Source organism: Poecilia reticulata, linkage group LG10 (genome assembly GCF_000633615.1).
Source record: "Poecilia reticulata strain Guanapo linkage group LG10, Guppy_female_1.0+MT, whole genome shotgun sequence".
Taxonomy (NCBI): Eukaryota; Metazoa; Chordata; class Actinopteri; order Cyprinodontiformes; family Poeciliidae; genus Poecilia; species Poecilia reticulata.
The window spans coordinates 30527965-30544336 of NC_024340.1; the positions used below are offsets into that span (position 1 = coordinate 30527965).

The 16372-nt window shown below is 39.3% G+C and overlaps 1 protein-coding gene across 6 annotated transcripts in view; it reads left to right on the forward strand.

The window, feature by feature from the left end:
* LOC103471835 (teneurin-3) overlaps positions 1–16372 on the forward strand; it is a 190344-nt gene that overhangs the window by 161083 nt on the left and 12889 nt on the right. For all 6 annotated transcript variants that reach the window (XM_008421052.2, XM_008421055.2, XM_008421051.2 and 3 more), the window contains 3 exons: positions 3867–4099; positions 6839–6993; positions 15173–16056. In XM_008421052.2, coding sequence (XP_008419274.1) covers positions 3867–4099; positions 6839–6993; positions 15173–16056 — 1272 coding nt within the window. The remainder of the gene's footprint in view (positions 1–3866; positions 4100–6838; positions 6994–15172; positions 16057–16372) is intronic.

Genomic DNA, 16372 nt, shown 5'->3' on the forward strand with positions numbered 1-16372 from the left:
GATCAGTTTAAAATATTAGAAGAAAGTTTGCCTCTTTGGAAAGAGAACCTAAAGAAATACTGAGAGAGTTTTGTGCAGCTGTTTTTGTGCAGCACAAATAAAGCAGCAGTGTGTGGAGCTTGGAGACGGAGTGACATGCAGCAGCTTGATGCTTTGAGAGCTGCTGAATTCCAGATCAGTCAGAGGTTTCTGAATCCCTGCAGGCCAATGTCAGCTTCCAGGACTCTGTGATTGCCTGACCAGGAGGTGACTGACACCTGTGTTAGCACCTGTGACAGGTTTGGTCACACTGTTGAGATGTGCTGAAAAAAATGCAGGAAACTTCAGGAAGAAAATAAAGGATTTTCAAAACGAACAAAAAAGCCTGTTAGTAATTTCAAGACGTTGTAAAATTTATCTTTAAACTTCACGTGTTTTACCATCAGAAAAGTGCACGAAGGTAATATTTGTTGCATAAATGTTTCATTGAACCGTAAAACACAGGAGCTAGGTGTCTCATTTATTATGTCCAACCCCCTGCAGGTTGACTGTAAAATAAGAGGTTACTAATGTTTGACTTACTGAATTTTTTATAAGATCTCAAATAGTGCCCACCTATTTTGAACATTTACTTGGACTTATGATGGCCGTCAAGTTTTATGACCACATCTTTATCATTTTACAAAGATGTTTCATTGCCACATTTATTTCGCCGCCACATTATCCAGATCCAGGGCCGAACCGGTATCGACTGAGGTGCCATTAGGCTTCAGTGCAACCGGAGAAGCAACGTTTACAACTGCACAGTGAAGCAAGCTGATTTCATTTTTATAGCCTCTGCTTTGAGCTCTTTAATTTTCCTTGAGTACCTGCTAGGTTAGCCTCAGGTCAGTTGTTTTTGAATACATCTAGTTAAAATCCAATGTCGTACACACAATTAGTTTGCATGCTTGATTATAATGCAGATAAAAAATATCAGTCATGTGCTCCATCATGTGTCTATATTTACACTGCAGAAGGTTATTTAACTGTAAATAAGGCAAATTAAGCAGAAAGAGATGCCATTAATTGTTGCGCTTTGTCAACATAAGCCAGTCATTTCTGTAATTTCCAGAGGCTTCTCCCCACAGGAGTCTCATAACAGATGAAATGATCTGGCACATAAGTTGTCATTTCTGCTTTGCACACTGGAACCCCGTCGTGGTGGTATCCAGTTAAATTTAGTCCCACTTCAATGTTGCAACCTTCTGTTTTCCAGTTTTTCTTTTCATCCTCAAAGGTTCTGCCGCTTTTTTATCCTTTTTTTTTTTTTTTCCGGCTGTTGGAATTATTTATAGAGCTTCATCGCAGCATTAAAAGTTCACAAATTAAGTTCATTATTGGTTCACATGACAATGTTGCTTCTAATTTAAAGTTGATAATAAACTCTGGATTTTAAGCAGCATCTGTGTAACTACAGAGAAGTTGCTGTTAATTAGTGATTCAGGGCGCAGGATTCACAAAGTAACATGCTTAATGACAACTACACAGTTTTAACAGTGATTTATTCCATCATGCTTGTGTTTGCTTTATTTATCTTCTTTTATATTTGCTGTTATGTAGAACATCAGTTATTTTTATTGTTGCAGATTTCTTTTTAGTCGTTGTCTGCAGCCAAGGAGAAAACCTCAGAGTCAAGGCTTTGTGGTAAATGAAATGGCCTTTTTATATTATCAGCTGTACTAGAATTATATGTGGCTTACGTATCTCAGCATGAAATAGGAGGTCACAGAGTCACAAAGCTGCATTTTTCTTAGCTATAGGTCCTTTGGCTTCACTGGACTGCAGATATATTTCCTGTTCAGACTGGATTTGCTCACCTAGCTCACATAAACACCTGCCAGAAGGAGCAGATCTATAATTTTGCCTTCAGATGGCTTGTGATTAAAGATGGCGTTCCTGCTGAGACTGACACAGAGTGTAATATTTACTAGAGTTGGTTGTTTTATTGCTATAGATATTCCCCGTGTCAGCTCTTAACAGTGAAAGTTATTTTGTGCTCAAATTGTTTAATAAACTGAGGAGTGGAACTGTGAATTTTATAAAGCACTTTCACCTGCTTGAACATGTTAGTTTCTTTGTCTGCAGGATGTTTTAGTTCAGGCGATTAATCCGCTGCTCAACGTGCCACTCAGGCCTTTTCCAGGCTTTATCTGCCTGTGAGATTTAGGAATCTCTGTGGATCTTGATGAAGTAGAGCTTACAAATAAGATGTAAACATGAGCAGCAGTAAATTCAAATTCATCTCTTTTTGCAGGAGCGTCATTGCAAACCAAAAAAATAAATAAAACATATTGTATACATTTACTGGGATTTTTCCAACCAACAGGAAAACATTTCATCTTCTCTTAGGACATATAAAAGTTGGAGCACAGAGTTGGGGTGCTTTAATCAATCCTCTTTGCACAATCGCTCAAGATGGTTTAGAGTCCTGGATTTTCTCTTATCCTCCAACTCTGAGCTCACCCTCAGGTTTTTCCAATGGATTTAGGTCTGGGGTGTGTGATGGCCAGTAAGAAGCTTGATTTTGTGTCTGGTTATCCATCTGTTGATTTGGCCTCATGTTTGTGATGATTATTCTGCTGAACAACCAATCAACGACTCGTTTTCAAACATATGACTATTTATTTCTTCTGTCCTGGTGGATCACTGGTTACAACAGGCTCAATTCAGTTTATTTAATCAAGGGCAGCACAGTAAACCATGTTGATGATAAAAACAAAGTCTCTGCTGTTTTTCGTGTGGCTTTGCTAGCCACAGGTTAATTTGCAAACCCAGTCTAAATGTAGGCAGGATGTAGACATGCTTTGTTTTGTGTGGAGGGTTTATGGCCAAAAATCTAAACCTTTAAGTCCTCTGATCAGAGAACATAGTGGCAGTTAGCAAACTCTTGATTTTGGCAAAAAATAAATGTGGATCCTCTTTCAGTTTAGCGGCTGGCGGCTAACAGCAACGAGCCTCTGTGCCACATTATGACATTATGAGTCTGTGCCGACAGACTGCTCTTTGGTCCTGCCTGCCATCTGTTTTAAACTCCTCTTGGATTTGGGGTCGTAGTTCAGGTTTCTATTTGAGCTTTTGAGATGTTAATCAAATGTAGTCAAAAGAATAGCATGTTGCCACGGTTACACATCATAGCAACTGTCTGAAAGTAAAAAAGCAAGAGCAGAAATCCTTCCAGCTGCACAGCATCCAAAACCACAGGAAATAATTGTCCAAACATGCAAGGAGTCAAACCAAGAAAGAACAAATCAGCAGCAACGTAGCAGAGATTCTCCAGTCAGCGGATCTGACCTGCTCTACATGCACGTGTTTATGTGTTTATGCTGCTTATTTTTGTGTGTTTATCTCCAGAATGAATAGTACATTTGTAGAACACCTATGTTTTTTTTTTTTAAGTATTTACTGAGGGCAATTTTCTAACTAGAGTATCCTGAGAGTGAGTCCCAGATGGCACAGGCTTAATTTTATCAGTGCTCACTTTGTGTATGAATAGAATTTAATTAAAACAGAAGCCAGTTGAAAACTACTTTAACTATTAATGAAAATATAAGGAAGACATAGAAATGCATAAAGGCATGTATGTATTATATTTAATCCCCAGAGAGCTCTGTCATGGTTCAGAGCGTCAGAGTGAAAGGCTGCTATAAGAGGAATAACCTGCTGGTCAGCTTCTACTAAAGAAGTCTGGTTGAATGTAGCTTCTAATCTATTATAGAGATTAATGAATGGGTTCTTCCAGATGGATTTGAAGCATTAGGTTTCCACCTCTAGTGTAAAAAAGGAGCTTTTAAAGATAAATGCTGTCTGCAGCTTTAATTCACCCTGAGTTATCTCCTTGAACGCAGCAACAACCCAGCCCACCGGTATTACCTGGCAACTGACCCGGTAAGCGGCCAGCTGTACGTGTCGGACACAAACTCCCGGCGCATCTACCGACCCAGGATCCTGGGCGGAACCAAGGAGCTGCAGTCCAACGCCGAGGTGGTGGCAGGAACCGGAGAGCACTGCCTGCCCTTCGATGAGAACCACTGCGGCGACGGCGGGAAAGCTCCGGAGGCCTCCCTCACCGGACCCAAAGGTATCATTTAAAATTGATGAAGATGTTCTGCTCAATGGAGGGGTGGATCGCGGTGATGGATTCCTCATTCTGAAGTGGCACCTGCTAGATGTGAATTTATGCGTGCTTTGGGCGCCGTGCCAAATGACGGCTTACTCGTTTGTAATTAATTAATTTTGGTTGTGGTTCTCATGTAAAATTCAAAGCAAACAGGCAAGGCTCCTAAGAAAACATTGATACTTCAGCAATTAAAGCAATTTTCTGTTCCCTGTTAAAAAGCTGTTACCTCCAGAAATGCAAATTATACTTCAGTTTACATGTGGGGATATTCCTGTGGATTATTACTCCAAGTGTTGATGTTATTAATTTAAAATCTTTCTCTTGCTCTTTTACATGTCCGTGAAAAAGTATTCACACAACCTGAACCTTTTCTCATTTTGTCTCATTACATCCAAACAAAGTGGAGTTTAATCATGGAGCGAAAGGAAACTGATGCAGTTCCCAATATTTTTCCAAGTACATTTTTTCCATGATATCACTAATATAATTTACCAGTTGAACTAGAACTTTTTCATTAATATTTAGGAGGTACGAACTTAAAACAAGCTGCTATATTTTGTTGAAAAGGTACTTGTAAGTTATTTTGACTTATTTCAAGTGTACTAAGATATTTGATTAGAAATATTTAGTAAGATTTTATGCAGTGTAGGATCTGATATCAGCTCACCAGTTCACGAGGGGGAAATTATTTACAAATCAACAATTAGTTTCCTAATTGGAAAGGATTTTATGTTTTAGAAAAAAGCCATAGGAAGTCTTGTTCCCAGTTTGCCCCAAGGGGCAGTAGGAGGTGTGGCAAATATGTGGAAGAAGGTTCTCTGGTCTACATTTAAACCACAATGAATGACAGAACATTGAAACTGTAGATCACAGTGAGCACAAGTCCATATTTGGCGGCAGCATCATGCAGTGGGTCCAGAGTCGAGGTGAAGATGGATGGAGCTACATCCAGGATGGTCTCTGAAGAAAAGATCAGGCTGCAGAAAACCTGAGACTGGGTTGGACTAGTCAAAGTCCAGACACAAATACAATTAGGTATATGTGGCAAGATACTGATGCCACACTTTTCTGATATTTATTTGTAAAATACAAAAAGTTTGAAAACTGTGGCATTTTTCTTCCACTTCACAATTCTGCACTACTTTGTGTTGGTGTATCAAATCCTAATAACAGACATTGAAGTTTGTGTTTGTGACGGGATAAAACAGAAAAGCATCTTTGAAAGGGCTCTGGATGCTTCTGCACTGTAAAAGTCAAGTTTCCTGGCTTTTAATGCTCCTTGTGAAATGACTGCTGCCCACAAACCGATAAGTGCTTTGCACAACCTGTTGTCCACATTCAGATAGCAGAGGGTCATTTGTGGCAAAATTGCCGCCTTTTCCATAAATTCTTTCGGAATAAAAGGCGAGGATGAATTGTTTTGCGCTCGTTGCTGTCTTCTTTGAGTGCCAACTGCAATAGCTAAGCTTCGGCTAGGTGATAAAGGCTTGAGTGAAGGCAATCTGAGGGAACGACTCTAATGATGGAGTGGGTGGAAGCCGAGACAAGAGAAGAAACAGCAGATGGCTCCATTTTTTCTTCCTTTTTCTCTCCTCAGACATTTGCTGAACTCTGCTCAAATGTGACACATTTCATCTGTCTGAGAATCTCAGGCTGTCAGATAGCCAGCTCCCAAGGATTCACCGCCAGCTCCCACAGCTCGTCAATGTTTTAGCAGAAAGCAATCTTGTGCAGCCCTAGCCCACAGGTCAAACCAAACCACTAACCTTCCATAGAAGCTTTTAAAGACTTCATTGAAGAAGAAATTCTCTGGAGGTAAGAGTAAAGTTATAGCACATTCAGAACAGTTAAAATCTTTGGAAAACTACAGCGCAGTCGTCCACTGTACTTCCTGGGATCAGCGGCTGTTTGAAATGAAATCCCGAACCGCAGCCAGTTAAAACCGGTACGGATAGAAAACAGCCGTCCTGGTTATGAAGTATGGCTGAATTCCCAAAGGCAGTGATCTCTATTAAGCAGCACGGTGACACGGAGAGTGATGCTGAAGCCACTACAGCCCGCTAATGTATTTTCCCAGTTTGGGACATCTGGTTATTGCAAACCCACACTGGCTCGGCTTTGCTTTGGCGTAGAGATTTGAGCTAACAGTCAATCACTGAGACAATTTAGCCCTCACTTGTCACCAAGGCAACTGTGCGTCTTTAACCTCTTTCAAGAAAAATTGTCAGCAGCTGTCGGTTGTATTCCCCTCGCTTATTTGTTTGTCAAATGATGAGCGGATCGTGATGATTGCAGAAGTCAAAGAATCTCCACAAAGCAGCAGCCGTTGCCACCCCCCGCCTTCTGAGGTCGTCTTTAGACAGAGGGGGTGACGAGGCGAGGCAAGTGCATATATAAATATATATATATATATACCGTATGAATACAGCCTTTCCCACTTCTGCCTGAGAAATTATTTAATAGCAGAAAAGCAGCCTGTGAATTATTGATGGCTGTGCTTTTTGCAGTGACCTGAATAATGGGAAGGCGAGCTTGACACATGTATCCATCGTGTTCTGTCCACTGAGTCATGCAAGCAGAGATGTGGCATCTCTACCATGTTTGCCTGTTATCACAAGCTCTTTTCCCCCCTGTTTTCTCTCCTTTTCTCTCATCCCCCCCTCCCCACCGCCGCTGCCACTTCCCACCTGCTTTCAACAGGCATCGCCGTGAACAAGAACGGGCTGATTTATTTCGTCGACGGCACCACGATCAGAAAGGTGGACCAGAACGGCATCATCTCCACTTTCCTCGGCTCCAACGACCTGACATCGGCTCGTCCCCTGACCTGTGACAGCAGCATGGACATCAATCAGGTGACTTAAACAAAGAAGTGCCAGAAAGCTGTTAACACTTCTGCAGAGTGTGTCACAGTGCCACCTTGTGCTCCGAGCTCTGTAACCCCATTTCAAGCCATCCCTCCACGGCGAGATGTGGTTACTGACACACACTGAGTACACACACACACACACACACACACACACACACACACACACACACACACACACACACACACACAGCATGCAGTTGGTTTATAAGGGAAAGCAACACTCACAGGATGCTTTTTTCCATGCTTCACTGGCTTTAGTATTACTAGGAGTTTTGAAATTATTTGGTAATTTTGATATTTTGGATGCTGCCGGAATAGAAAAACAGCTCTCTCTCTCTCTCTCTCTCTCTCTCTCTCTCTCTCTCTCTCTCTCTCTCTCTCTGAAAATTTTAACTTCTGCCTCAGAAAGTGTGATTGCTTTCTGCCAGAAGATATTTGTTAGCATATTGAAATCTGGATAGTTAAATTAAATACACTTAATATTCAGTTGTCTCAAAATCAGTCTTACTTATTCATACTAATAGTTTTAATTGCCCTAAAAGACGGTTTGAATTTTTGAAAAAAAATGATGCGAAAAATGTTTGTCGCGACAAAGAGACTCTTGAAGGCAGAGTTAATCTAAGCTAATTATCGTCACGGTGTGCTTCCTGTCTGCAGAAGTCTGGACTAGAGGCGGGTACAGCCTGGCCTCTTCACCAGTCCATTTAATACATTATTTAAAAACTCTTATTTGCCTTCAGATGACATTTGTTGTGATTTTTTTTAAAACATGCAATTATTGCAGAAGATTTCATGCGGCTTTTGAATTGCATTCATGTATTTTATAATTATTCTTAATCATTCTCATAATCTACTAGAAATCCATTCTGTAGGAATAATTGGTTCCTCCCCATTGAGCAATCGCTTGTACAGATTTAAATAAGCGAGGAGGTTCTGGTTATTTCCAAAGTAGGATGTTTTTCATCAGTTAAATTGGATAGAAGGATTAATTATGCTATTAATCACAATAATGTGTACTCCCTTGTGATTTACAAAATGTAAAAAAGGTTCAAGCAAAACAACTGAAAGACTTATAGTCCTATAAGTAATTATTTTTAAGAGGGGAAGGTTTATGCATTTGAAATGAACATTAAAAATAGCTAGCTTGTGCTTTAATTCTGATTTATTATATTTAATCTGTAACAGTAAATGACAGGAACAATCTGGGAAAAGTTAAAAAAATATAGATCTTCCACAGAACTTGCAGAATTTTCCATCCAATGACAAAATTGGAAAATATTTTCCTTCAGCAAAGTTTAAACTAAAGAAATAAAAGAACATATAAACAGTGAACTTGTAGATGAAAGACTTCAGTATGGAGCTGCAATCCCACTCCAGATTCATTACGTCAGGGTTCTTCCACAGCCTTGGGAAGTTTTTAAAAGTACAGGAGTTAACTTTTATATTTTTTTCAAGTGAAAAAGGATGAAAAAAGGTTTAATTTTCTAGCTTTTTATTCTTTTATATTTTGAAGGACAAGAATATAATGACTTGCAAACACGGTGGTATCCACGCTGATTTATACTAGAAAGGCTTTAACTTGGCTCCTTATACCTTGACTTTAATATTTCATCCATCTGAATATATTCAGCCCAGGATTCTCCATTCCTTCCCTGTCAAGTCATAATTATACATTTTGATTTGGAGTTTGCCAAAGTTAGTCCAAATACCAAAATAAATCTGTGCATGGACCTTTAACATCAATGTTCATTATTTGTCCTCAGAATGCTCTGCAGAAAAGAAATTGAGAAATTTCTGTGCAAATATCAGGATTTTAGAGGGAAAACTGTGAATAGTCTGGCTTTTTTTTTTTAGATTGTAACTCATTAATCAACATTTTCCTGAATTTCCAAATGAATAAAATAAATTCATTCATATTCGATATTTTGACACATTGACTGCCATTCAGAAGAAACTTTAGATCATATTTCAGGGTCAAAATAACATTTAAGATACAATTTGGCTAATAGGCTAAAAGATCCATCAAGGTTATTTTTCATAATCGAGATGAATTTTGTGTGAAAGGTCAGATTTTACGTATTTATTACACTACATTAGCAAATGTAGTGTAATAAAGGTGATATGTAAACATCAGTGGGAGGTTTTTACACCACTAAGTGACTTCAGGTTCAAAAAGAGATGAGTTTTCATCTCAGAGCCAATTATAAGGAGGAAAGAATAATTACTGAGTTTGGGAGGGCGTGTTCGTTTGCAGCCGGAGCTGAATTAGTGTTTAGTGTTCCACAAGTAATTGTGGCACCGCACATGATAATAAGGGAGCGCTCAGTAGTTGTAGCTTGTTGAGCACATAAAACCTTTTTTACTTGGCGGAGCACGACTGCTGGCGGCTTTGTCCAAGAAAGCTTCAGTCTCCTACCTCAGACTGAGGTAACATGAAAGCTCATCCTCTCCTAATGGAGGACAAGAAGCGATTCTGAAACCGAGACGCTAAACAGAGTCTTCAGCGTCCAGATCTGTCTCTGCTGCACACCTTGAGAGTTTTGTGAGCTGATTTCAGATGAATAATGCAGAAAAAAGGGCAAGAAAACAGACTTTTATCACACTAAAGTGAAAACTTTCACACCGTGATTCGTTTTACTGCTTCTGCTGTTGGAAATAAAGTTGTTTCCATTCCTCCCACTTTGTGCTCAAGACAAAGCATCACTGTTTGAAACTAACACCAAACGGATGAATTATCATCCTGGAAAAACAGAGATATAGAAATAACATTCACCCTTACAAATTAACTCTGAGATATGTAAATATCTGTATATAAATATAGGGGCTATATAGCACAGACTGAATGGAACGCATATGTCACATTTTATTAAAAAATTAAATAGTTTCTTCACAGAGTATCAGGGTTATGTAAGGCATGTTTAACACATTTATTAAGCATCTGAGCAAAAACAAGTATGACAAATTACTTGGTAACATTTTTCTATACACTAACTCTGTTATTTGGAAATGAGATATCTTTGTATTTATGACAAGATATATCCTGGATATATGAAAAGCAAAATACTTCACACCTTCAGTGTTATCAAGGTAAGGAGAAAAATCTCAAAGACATGATAAGGATAATAAAATCTCTAAAATACTGAGTTAAACATTTGATGTAAAATGGCTGAATTTGAACATTTTGTCTAAATGAAGCAAACTGGGACTTTAGCTACTGGAAAAACATTTTTTACAATAAGTACATGTCTCCCTCAGTGTTTGATCTTTTTCTGCCATCATAATGTTTTCATCTCTGTGAGTTTTCACATCATGTCTGCCGTCACTGAACTCAGGGAGAGTGGGTCAACCTGCGGCTCCGGAGTCGCAGGTGGCTCTTTGAACCTTCAACAGTGGTCCTTCATAACTTTGGCTAAAATCATATGAAACCAGCTGCTTTTCATAAAATATATAAGTATATATTTTTACAACAGAATGGCACTAAATAGACCATATGTATTTCCAAATATATTTCTATCCTGTTCTTGCAAACATCCATCCATTTTCTTTACACCCTTGTCCCTCAGTGGGGTCAGGAGGGTTGCTGCTGCCTCTCCAGCTGACGTTCCGGGCGAGAGGCGGGGTCACCTGGACAGGTCGCCAGTCTGTCGCAGGGCAACACAGAGACACACAGGACAAACAACCATGCACACACACACTCACACCTAGGGACAATTTGGAGAGGCCAATTAACCTGACAGTCATGTTTATGGACTGTGGGAGGAAACCGGAGTACCTGGAGAAAACCCACCATGCACAGGGAGAACATGGAGACTCCATGCAGAAAGACCGGGGCCGGGAATCAAACCCAGAACCTTCTTGCTGCAAGGCAACAGCTCTACCAACTGCGCCACTGTGCAGCCCTCGTTCTTGCAAACATTTTATTTTAAAACATAGAAACAGAAAAAGAAATAGTGGTTCTTTAAAAAAATGTAACACATTTTCTTGGTAGATAACATTAGCAAATTTAAACTAATTTAATTTAGCTTAAATGAGGGAAGAATAACTCTTTGTATCTTAAAAGTTACAGACTTTATACATCTGTCAATATCACTGTTATCTCCAGTGAGGACCTCTAAATGTAACACTTTTTTATTTTATTTTTTATTTAAACTCCAAACATCAAAAAACACTGAGTGGATGCCTGATCATAAAATCTGGTTTTGTGTACAAAGAATCAAATCTGTCTTTTGAATCAGTAATTTGACATAATTATTTAATTTAAGTCTAATTAGATTAGTATGATTTCTTTTTAATGTTCAAATCTGCAATCATCTCACAAACCATGAAAATTAATAACTCAAACTAAGGAATATTTTAAATTAAACAAGCAGCTTTCTGTTATTCTTATTGTGAGAAATACGGTGTCAAATGGGATTTCTCTCCATCATTTTACATGGATACAACTTTTTCAATAATAATTAGTCCATAAATTGTGTTCTAAATAGATAAAGTAATCCAGGACATGTTAATAAAGTGCTGAAAATGCTAAATTAGAGAAATTGTATCTTCAGAGACCAAGAAAAGCTTTTAAGAATAAGCTGTGACTCCTGCTGAGGCAGCCTGACTTCAAAACTCACACAATGCACGACGTCTAGACACACGTTATATAATATTATGTGACAAAAGCAGATATTACAAATGATTTCTTTCTGTTGCATTATAAGTGCAATAAATGTATAATAAGCTTTCGTTTCAGTTGATGTTTGGGAGCATTTTCCTTGTGAACAGAACAGAAAGCAATCAGTATTTGTGTTTGTGAGTGGGTGGTGTGCCGAAAGAGGGAGAACACGAGAGAACATGAACAGAAAGCATCAAGCTTGTTACTTTTTCCTTATTAACCAACTCATTTGGCGCAAAGCAACCAAGACAAGGCACTGGCACAACTGTGTGATCCTCCGGCAGCCGGGCTGAAGAGCTGGCTGGCAGTGGAAGCCTTACAGGCATCGTTCTTTATTGTTAACCACCAAGTGGAAAACACAAATTAGGGATGTTTGGACAGTTTTAATGACATGGTGTTGTTTCTCAAGGCCAGGTTAGTCGTTTTTCTGCTGTTAGAAAACGAAGCTTTTCATCCGCTGAATGAAAGTCTGTTAGAAACTCCGGCTGTAATGGATACTGAAGGATTTTGGCTTTGGCTCCCTTAATGTTCTACAAGATGTGATTAATTATCTCGTCACTTTAAATGCAGGAGACTTTTCTTTCATGTCATTTTGATTTATTCTGATATATGTCATTGGTCACCATGTGAAGCTTTTCTTTCAGGTTACACCCCCAAACTGCACAGCTTTAATGGAGCAGGAAGGCGTTAATTGCATGCTTAATGTTCTTGTATAAGACGCGCTCATTTACTTGGGTTGAAATCCACTAAAACATTTAACACTATCAAGATTAAAATCATTAAAATGAACAGATTAGTTATTCCAAGTGTGACCGGTGGATTTCTGCGTTGTGTGTGTTGTGTGGTGATCAGACAAACCACAAGACATCAAGTCTGGGTTTGGAGGCGGTCTCCGTTTATTTCATCTGTCAATCGGGAGATATTAGCATTAGCACCTAGCATGTGCTCCAGTTCTCCAACCCGATCTATACAAAATAATAGTTAGCATGCATCAAATGATATAAAGGTGTAATAGCAACTCAAATGAAAATATCCAAACACTTATCATTAATACAGAAGGAAAAATAAACATTTGAACAATATAAATGAAAGGATTACAATAGATTATAAAACTTGCCTCTCCCCAGTGGAACGAATAACAAAAGGGGAGAGRAAATTAATAAMTTAATATTTATAATAGTCCTGGAGGGCCCTGAACAAAAGAAGAAGAAAATAAGGCGGAGTTGGAGGACCAAACCCCTTACAGTAGACACAGAGGAACACAGCAACAGTCACGTTGAAGCAGACAAATACATAAAAGAACACATTTTGTGGAAATATAAAACTATTAATATAGACCCAGTTACACAAGCATGTTAAAATAGTGAAAGACCTTAGAGTTTTTGGAAGAGATCAACATTCAGCTACTGGATGGGACAACTGAGTAAAACTAGAAGCTGCTGTTTAATAAAGTAAACCCGCTTTTAGTAGCAAATAATTACAAAGTGTAATAATATCACATTTTGTAACATTTTAAACCAGAAACTTTGGATTTTATTGAGATTTGTCTGTAATCATGAAATAAAAGGGAAATAATTCACGATTTTCTAATTATTTAAAAAATAATAAATAAATAAAAAAAACAGACATTTACTACAAAACCCTAAAAAATCCAGTTCAGACAACTGGGTTTATAAGTCATCTAAATCAGCCACAAAAACAATGGTGACTGAGGCATGATCACCTGTTTATTGGTCAGAAAGAAGTGGATTTACCAACTATCTGCTTCTGTTTCTTCCCTAAGGGAGCCACCTACTGCAGGTCATCACAGAAACATGGTTTAGGATCCTGGTTTCATTGTTGAGAGGGGAGTCCATCTGTTTTATATGCCATCCACACAACAAAACAACACAGTTATGAGCTTGCAGGATCAAAATTTACAGACTTCCTCCTGGCTCTTTAAAATCTTTTATTCCAGCTTTGGCAAACAAAAGACAATCCTGCAGGTGAAAGATTTAAATTCTGTATTGGACTTAATCTCCTCCAGGTAGATCTGCTTGTATTAAAATATGCAACAACAGCCCAGAAACTGGATTAAAGCTGTTTGTTGTGATGCAGCATCTGCATTTTTGAGAAAAGTTGGAAAGATGCAGGTGTTTGTCTAGACAATAAATTTCTGACTTTCTTAACTCCATGCATTTTTCCTCTAATTGGTTGGCTTTTCTTCTCTTGTAAATTAGATATTGAAACTCAATGAGCCAACTTGTATAAATAAAAAATGTTCTTTTGCGGTTCCTCCCAGATATATTTGGATTTCAAAATGTTACAACCAGAAACCTCAGTGTTTTTTATTGGATTTTATGTTTTAGACCAACTAACACAGGTAACTGTTTGATTGTTCAATGTTGAAGACGGAAAATGATTTTTTTTGTAATAATAAGAATACAAAATTTGAGGCCCTCAACCCCTCTTATTCCAATACCCCTAAATAAAGTGAAGTGCAGCCATCTGCTCTCTGGTGTTATCTATCTATAACTCTTTAGTTATGACTTCAGAACAGAAGTTTGGCATTTTGTGAAAAGCTGTGTGTGAATAACCATTTAACCCAACTGATGATACCATCACGACTGCTGCAGTTATACATGGTAGTGGCAGCATCATGTTTATGGAAAGACAGATGGAGGCACATGCATTAAAGTCCTGGGAAAAACTGTTATAACGGCCTAGTTGAAGTCCACACCTAAATCCAATTGTGATTCTGTGGCAATACTTTAAAAGTTGAATCTTGATCTGAACTTGAGCTATTTTGTCAAAAAAATTCATAAATTGTGAAAAAATTCAGTCTCTATATGAGCAGAACTGGAAAAGACTCCTGCAGCTGCAACTGCAGTGAAAATTATGGATGTGCTAAAAAAAAAAGTATGCCACACTTTTCAGATTTTAGTGGTAAAAAATCTGAAAACTATTTATAATTTCCTTCCCATGTTACTAAATGTATTTTTGTGTTGCTCTATCATATAGAACCCCATAAAAACACATTAGTTTGTGGTTGTAACACAACAAAATTTAAATGTTCAATGGCTATGAAGGCTTTTGTGAGGCACAGTGTGTTAGGATGTTAGTATTGTGCTTCAGAAATGCTCCTTCTTGAGATATTCCACACAAAAGATTTCCAGATTTGAGTGTGAAGCCTCTTCTATCACACTCTGACTCTGACAATCTGCCATTCACAGCGAGCTTTGTGGAGGTTAGAAGGAGGCCGGGGTTTGTAATTCTTTCTGGCTCTTATTTTTCTTGACACAATAACATCTGTCACTTTTCTGATTCAGTCTGCGCAGATTCATCTGCCTTTTGGCTATGTTTACTGACACATTGTGAGTGTGTGTGTGTGTGTGTGTGTGATAAAAGTTTATAAAAATAACTTCTTGGAGCACTTTTGGTGAAAGAAGATATCACTGGATAAAATACTTGGCTTTTTTCTCAATTAAATTAGAGTTGGAGTTATATGTAATCATTTTCTGTATTGCAGGTGATTTTAGAGTGGCCCACAGATCTAGCAGTCAACCCGATAGACAACTCTCTGTTTGTTCTGGACAACAACATCGTGCTGCGCATCACTGAGAACGGTCAGGTCAGCATTGCAGCGGGCCGACCCGTCCACTGCCCGCTGGCTGGACTGGAGAGAGGCGTAGCTGGTGGACAAAGAGCTCATCTAACCCCTCTGGAGTCGGCCGTTTCCATCGCCATATCCTACCACGGTGCCATCTACGTCGCAGAGACAGATGAGAGGAAGATGAGCAGAATCCGGAAGGTTTCCGTGGATGGGGAGATAACGCATTTGGCCGGAGCTCCCTCCGACTGCGACTGCAAGAACGATGCCAACTGCGACTGCTATCAGACAGGAGACGGCTATGCCAAAGATGCGAGGCTGAATGGTCCTTCTTCATTAGTGGCGGCTCCAGATGGAACGCTATATGTGGCAGACCTGGGGAACATCCGCATCCGCGCGATCTCTCGAAACGGGCCAACTTTGACTTCCAACGGCGGTGCCTATGAGGTGGCTTCCCCCGACGCTCAGGAGGTCTACATGTTCGACAGCAACGGCACCCACCAACACACCGCCAGCCTGCTCACCGGAGACCTGAAGTACACGTTCAGCTACAGCACAGAGAACGACATCACAGCTGCTACCGACAGCAGCGGGAACACGCTGAGGATCCGGAGGGATGCCAACCGCATGCCGGTGCGGATCGTCGCCCCTGACAACCAGGTGATCTGGCTGACGATGGGCACCAATGGTGGCCTGAAAACATTGACCGCGCAGGGTCAGGAGCTGGTGCTGCTCACGTACCACGGCAACAACGGCCTGCTGGCCACAAAGACTTCAGAGATCGGCTGGACAACTTTCTATGAGTGAGTAGAAATACTGGGAATGATTTGGCTCGGTCTGATTGATTTAGCTTTCAAATTAAGGAAACAGCTCACAGTGCAAATTAGAAAACACCTTCCACTTTGTGCATGCTAATAAACACGGTGTAAATGGATGAGCTTTGCTCTCTGGCAGGTAGAGTTGTGTTTGGGAATGAACACCCTGCATCTCTGGGATAAGAAGGAACTATTTACGGTCATGTAATTGAAAAGTTGATTTATTTATTTGTGATGTTACCTTATGTCATTATTAATAAACTTGGTTTTAATTAAAAATCAAAGCCATCTGCACATAAACATT